The 6,460-nt window shown below is 39.5% G+C and overlaps 1 protein-coding gene across 2 annotated transcripts; it reads left to right on the top strand.

Moving 5' to 3' along the window:
* Nucleotides 1–1,127: 1,127 nt before the first annotated feature.
* On the top strand, nt 1,128–5,059 carry LOC137608911 (glutamine synthetase-like). Of its 2 annotated transcripts, XM_068335543.1 has the most exons (8): nt 1,149–1,223; nt 1,791–1,843; nt 2,382–2,559; nt 2,701–2,862; nt 3,024–3,170; nt 3,475–3,602; nt 3,708–3,907; nt 4,501–5,059. In XM_068335543.1, exons 3-8 carry the CDS (start codon nt 2,388–2,390, stop codon nt 4,808–4,810), a joined length of 1,119 nt encoding a protein of 372 aa, XP_068191644.1. In that variant the 5' UTR covers nt 1,149–1,223; nt 1,791–1,843; nt 2,382–2,387; the 3' UTR covers nt 4,811–5,059. The 2 variants fall into 2 exon arrangements, with proteins under 2 accessions (XP_068191643.1, XP_068191644.1); XM_068335542.1 differs by lacking the exon at nt 1,791–1,843 and having other exon boundaries at nt 1,128–1,223.
* Nucleotides 5,060–6,460: the final 1,401 nt, after the last annotated feature.

Here is a 6,460-nt window from a genome sequence, read left to right as displayed (position 1 = left end):
CATTTGAAAGTTTGAACTGGTTGTAATCAAGGTTGATTCTGTCACATAGGAAACATTTTGTTTCTTCAACACAAAGACCGACACCAGTCAGTATTAAATAAAGCCGTCAAATGGAATAATTGCATTGCAGACATTCACAATAAGGATTCCACATTCCTCCACCATTGTTCACATGATGGCTTGTTGTACTGGCGACTGACTACAACGTGAAAGACTACCATCCTCCCTGAACTCCAGTAAGAGAAACTCCCAATGGATTTGGGACCCTGGTGGCGGTCGTGGCTGATGGATCTGTTAAGACTAACAAAGGTTCATGGCTCAGGATTTGGCAAAGCTTGGGAATCTTCAAAGGCTGGTTGCAAAGTCCATTTGTCACTGTGATGTTAGACAACAAGTTTGTATGAGGAAATAATGTAAAAATTAAAAAAAATAGTCTGCATAAATCAATGGAATCTGCTATTGATCAAACAAAATTAGTTCATGTTGACCTAAGGGAGTGGCCTTACTTTATGTCTTGTAAATCCAGTTCAGCCACTGCCTGTGATCCTCAAACAATGTTAAGAATTCCACTTGAAGACCAAATCTGTTCGGTGAATCTGAGCGTGGCCGTGTCTTCCTTCGTTCTGTCTGGACTCAAACACATCATCACAATGCTGCATGTGGCTGTAGGGATCATTGAATTCATGCCTCCTGATCTCAGGACTGCTAACATGACAGAAAGTCACCATACAAGCAAATACTAGTCATTAATTGTGTTCTCTGAACAGGAAAACTCTCAGCTCAGCAAACAGCAATCAGACTCCATCAGCAGATGGCGTCGCTGGTCCAGGTGGGTGCTGATTCGAACCTCTCAGGGGAACTTAAATCCATGTCAGTGAAACCCTTTCAAGGATTTGACTGACTTGTTTTTGTCTGTCTGTCTGTCTTAACACATTGACGATGTGGGACAGATTTTGAATGAAGAGTCTGATTAAGTATTAAGCATGTGTTTACCGCTTGAGGGAAATGATAACATTCCAAGCAATCCAGATAAGGAAACTGAAAAAAAGTTATTCTCTTTGGGCACATCCATGTCCTTAAAATGCTGCTACGTCTGTGACATGTGAGCCTGTGTCATCAGAGCGATTTGCATTCCAGTTAAATACAGGAAACTGGTTGAGGCAAGACACAAACGCTAAGATTCATCTTGCAAGGCACTCGACTGTACTTGGACCCGTAACACAGTAAGTAACCGTAAGCGAACCAGATCTATGATTTGTTGAGCGCTATTTTGAATTCTAATCAGCATGACTTAGAAAGTGTCACAATTCCATCCATACCTGACATGCTTGAAGGTGTTCCAAGTTCATCTGATGCAATATTTACGAACGCTTTATAGCTGTGAAGTTTTCCTTACTTGACAAATTTAAAAATTAGAATTAAAAGAATTAAAAGAATCAAAATTAGAATTCAAAATTTGGCAAAGGAAAAGCGGTCTTTTTTTTTTTTTTTTTTTTTTTTTTAGTTTCAGATTTTTGGTTTTAAAACTAGAGCATGTCAGAAAAAGAGGGGGAAAGTTGTCATTTTCTTTTTTAAAAAAAATAAAGTAAAATGAGGGGTTAAATGAAAAAAGTTTTGTGTTTTTGTCAGTGAATATCTTTTGAGTGCAAAAGAAAAAAATTTTTGTTTTGTTTTTAAATTTACCTTAAATTTATCTATTATCCATGACTAAATTATGGAATAAGTAGTAGTATGATTTTCCTTTTGTTTTCCCCTCTTCATTCATCCGTACATCCATCCATTTCCTGAAGACGAGGCGTCTAGTCTGCTGTCACTTCCCCGTCTCAGGGGCAGGTCGCTACAGGTAGCTACAGATGAGAGGCGGGAATGCCCCGCGGGGCCTCGCATAGATGAATCACTCACACACACATTCACACTCACGGATAATTTGGATTGATTAGTTCACCTAAACTGAAAAAGATCATTGAGTACCAGCAGATACAATCCTCACTGTTCACCTCAGGAGAAGTTCATTACAAACTATTTGGGTGTTCCTGGTGGATATGATTTTCTGCCTTGTCAAGTCCTGCAGGTTTCTGTTCCAAATGAAACATCATCACCTAAAGTGTCTTCTCTTGAGTGACAAAACACTGGTTTCATGTAGCATGTAGCTAAAAAAGCAAGGGGAACACACCGTGACATGCTTGTGAAAATGTTGTACCTTGTATTTATTTGTCCTGCAGCTTAGGTGAGGATGAAAAAATATTAGAATAAAGGAAAGAACGACAAAAAAAACTATAGAAAATAAAATGATCAGCTGTTGGATAAATATGGGGATATAAACACAGGTGAGACAGAGTATAAGAGGAGCATCACCTGTGTGTCCACCTCTCTGATTAAAGGTGATCATGGCAGCATCCGTGTCATCAAGCTCCCACCTTAACAAGACTGTACGGCAACACTACATGAGCCTCCCACAACGGGACAAGTGTCTGGTCACCTACATTTGGATCGATGGCACTGGGGAGGGACTTCGCAACAAGACCCGAACCCTGGACCGAGAACCAAAAGGCATAGCTGGTAAATGGCTTCCTTTATTCCTTTTGATCGAATAGCTTCAGGCTTAAGGCAGAATATTTCACTTAATCACTGCAGACGAAGATGAGAATGAAGATTAAGATCTCTTTCTCTTTCGCTATCTCCTTTGTCTTACCTTGTCAGATATCCCTGAGTGGAACTTTGATGGCTCGAGCACGTCCCAGTCAGACAGAAAAGACAGTGACCTGTACCTTATCCCAGTCTGCATGTTCAGAGACCCATTCACCCTTGACCCCAACAAACTGGTTCTCTGTGAGGTCCTCACATGTGACCGTAAACCTGCAGGTAAATGGTTCAAATTCCTGCTCATGTTTTATGATCTGAAGTGTATTCAGTTCAAGATCAACACGCTCAAGTCTTTTGTTTTGTTTGTTTGTTTGTTTGCTTCCTTTTTTTTCTTGTTCCTTTTTTTTTTTGTTGTGTTTGTTTGTTTTTGTGCCATTTAGCAAAAAATCATCGAGCGAGCTGCAACCAAGTAATGGAGAAGGTTAAAGACTACGACCTGTGGTTTGGCATGGAGCAGGAATACACACTCCTGGGACTGGATGGACGTCCCTTCAGTTGGCCCTCAAACGGATACCCAGAAGCTCAAGGTGTTCACCCCTTCATCTACTCTTTGCTCTGAACAGCTGTCCTTGAATACTTTTTTAACACTAAAATATCGATCTCTGACTGATAACTAATACGTAGTTACTGTACAGAGCAATGAGGAGTCACTTGCACTTAAAAAAGTAATCAGAATAAATATTTTGTAACTATTGTAAGGTGAATTATTATAATTACACCCCTTTTTAAAATTAGAAGCATGTAGAGATTGTCAGTTATTTACAATCATATTACATTTTTGTTGTAGGTTTATCTGTATTTTGTCTTACCAAGCTTCCCCTCCACTTTAAGGACCTTATTACTGTGCGGTGGGGGCAAATAAGTCTTATGGACGGGACATTATGGAATGCCACTACAAGGCCTGCCTCTATGCAGGGGTTAAAATCTATGGTACCAATGCTGAAGTAATGCCATCTCAGGTGAGTGACATTTTAATGCACAATGAATAAACTGCCTTCATATCAGTTCTCGACCCTTTGTATCCTCATTTCCGTCTTTTTTTTGTTGCTGTCTTGGAACCTCAGTGGGAGTTTCAGGTAGGAACGTGTCAGGGCATTGAAATAGGGGATCACCTGTGGGTCGCACGCTTCCTGCTTCATCGTGTTTGTGAAGACTTTGGGGTTGTTGCATCGCTGGACCCCAAACCGATGGCAGGAGATTGGAATGGAGCCGGTTGCCATACAAACGTCAGCACCAATCAGATGAGGGAAGACAATGGCCTGGAGTGAGTAAATATTTGAACATCAGTCATTTATCACAAGTAATATGTTTTTTGGTATTACTAATATAAACCAATAGAGACTATTATCAATGTATTTATAATAGCAATGTGTCCTTGTGTTAAATTCAGAGATTCACCACCAGACTGTTTTATTCCTCTCAGCCCCACTGAGCTTTATAGCAACTTTCGATTAATTGTTTTCTGGCTCAACTTCTGTTGGAAAACTACAACCTCACTATACCTCACCACTTATGTTTATGAACGTCGTGGAACATTTAACAGCTAAAGAAGCAGGAAATAAAGGAGATAAAATTTGAGTTAAAAAGAAAGTTAACATTAGTCAGTTGTCTGAGATAATGACTGAGATAATGTTGTTTTACTGCTTGTTTCTTCTGCCTTTCATTGGTAAAAAAAAAAGTGAGTGTTTTATATTTACACCACAATATAGACACATTATTTCTTTCTAAAAAATGAGAAAAGTGATGAACTTCTTACCCCTGTTTATTCAGTCATTTAGTGATGCATGAACCCTGTGATGCCATCCTTACTTTAAACACTGAAGCAACCATTATCTCAGCTGCCAATGTTTTCTTCAGCTACATCACCGAGGCCATCGACAAGCTGAGCAAAAGACACCCCGAGCACATCCGTTTGTACGATCCACATGAGGGGAGAGACAACATCAGGCGTCTCACAGGTCAACACGAAACAGCCAACATCAACACCTTCACGCACGGAGTCGCCCACCGAGGTTCCAGCATCCGTATCCCTCGTGAGACGTTTGATCAGAAGAAAGGCTACTTTGAGGACCGCCGTCCTTCAGCAAACTGTGACCCATATTCAGTCATTGAGGTCATTGCAACGACCTGCCTGCTTGACTCTGAGGTCAAACAGGAGAGCAAGTAGAAAAATCATCTGCGTTTAACATTAATGCATGGAAATATTTTGTATGTATAAATCGGTTTGTGTATTTCCCTCACAGTTGAAGACTTGAATAAAATGTGTCAGGGCAAAATTCAGAAATGGAGATTTAATGTTTGTGTTATTGTATTCCTGTATCACACTTTTGGCCTGTAGTTACATATCCATCTGCTGCTCTTTTTAAAAATAAGAATGGTGTTTGTCTTTCCTGAAAGTACAGTCCTGTATATTTTTGTGCATACTCATGTGTTTGGGTGAGGTAAAATAATGAGAGATAGGTGGTACTCCTTTAATATGTCAAATATCATAATGGGAAAAAAAGTGGAAGTAAAAAAGTACTTGAAGCAACATTTAGATCAATAAAAACAAACAGTGACACAAAATGAATTGTAAAAAGGCTGTTTTTCTTAATATTCAGAAAATAAAGGTATATTAATAATACTTATTTATAATCCATAACTACACAATGCTCTGAGAGGGCTGCGTTAAGGACCTCTTGCAATATCTTCCTGTTTCATTGATGTATATACAGATTAGGATATCTTTGTTCTCATTTTGACGTTCATCTCTATCTTTATGAACATTATAATTTCTCTCTTGTTTTTCCATCTACAAATTAATTCTCAACTAAACATCAAGAGGAACAGCAGACAACAATTACTTTACCTGATCTTAGTTTCACTGCAGTTTTCTGTGGTTTCCCTGCAGTGACGCTGTGTCTCACATGGAGGACCTGCCCTACTGTTTGATTACCACCGATCACAAATGGGCCTACTTGTAGACCCACAAGCTGTGGGGCACATCTACTACTACCACCTACAGTCCTACACCATCAGAATATTTATGTTCAGACAGTCACTGGACGTCCACCAGGTGGAGCTTTTGGCACTGCTGTCTTCTGCTTTCCCCCCAGAACCATTTAATGGAACAATTCTCAACCAGTAGTCAGAACCACCTGACTAAAGGTCAGAGTGTCACAGAGGACCAGAAACATCTGGGTTGCACTTTGCAACGGAGTGAGTTTGTTTTGAAATGGTGACATGTAAAAGTTGCAGACGTAGCAGACAAGTCATCATATTAGGACGGGCATCTATTCACTCAGGAATCATGTGCATCGTGCTTGACACACGGCGTTTACATCTTGTCCTACTTCCTGGGATGTGATCCTCTCAGTTTCATCCTCACATAAAATGAGTCATTATTCCAGCTCTTTGAGAGGAGGTTTTTGTAACATGAGCAAACAAAACTAGCAAGAGATACAGATCAGATGTTACTGTATCCTAATTTACCATGGATACCGACAGTAGCCTGGCAACCGTAGTGTTTGTATGCAGAAACATCTGTCTCAGAGCATCTATCGGGCTGGTGACATGACGACAGAAAGAGAAAGAATCATCATATCTGTTTCTGATATTTGAAAAGTCCACCATATTAGACGGTACACAATGAAACCTGTGGGCATTCATTGCAAGTTTTTGACGCACTGGTGTAATTATCATTCTGATTGTCACATATGATTCAGGTTCTGATGCTGCATACTAGACAGGAACAAAGAAAACTTATATTTGAGAAAATACTGTATTAAATACAAAAGTATGATTAAAAAAAAATAGATTAAGTAAAGAAAAAAATAAT

Source organism: Antennarius striatus, chromosome 15, assembly GCF_040054535.1.
Source record: "Antennarius striatus isolate MH-2024 chromosome 15, ASM4005453v1, whole genome shotgun sequence".
In the NCBI taxonomy this organism is placed as follows: Eukaryota; Metazoa; Chordata; class Actinopteri; order Lophiiformes; family Antennariidae; genus Antennarius; species Antennarius striatus.
Note: the sequence above shows the minus strand (reverse complement) of the source record. Positions and strands in the feature narration are given on the sequence as shown.

Excerpts from the sequence above, each read along its gene's own strand:
- LOC137608911 (XM_068335542.1), top strand. The coding sequence starts at position 2,388 with ATGGCAGCATCCGTGTCATCAAGCTCCCACCTTAACAAGACTGTACGG. Across the intron at positions 3,603-3,707 it reads CTGAAGTAATGCCATCTCAG|TGGGAGTTTCAGGTAGGAAC; the intron begins GTGAGTGACATT and ends TTGGAACCTCAG. Across the intron at positions 3,908-4,500 it reads AGGGAAGACAATGGCCTGGA|CTACATCACCGAGGCCATCG; the intron begins GTGAGTAAATAT and ends TGTTTTCTTCAG.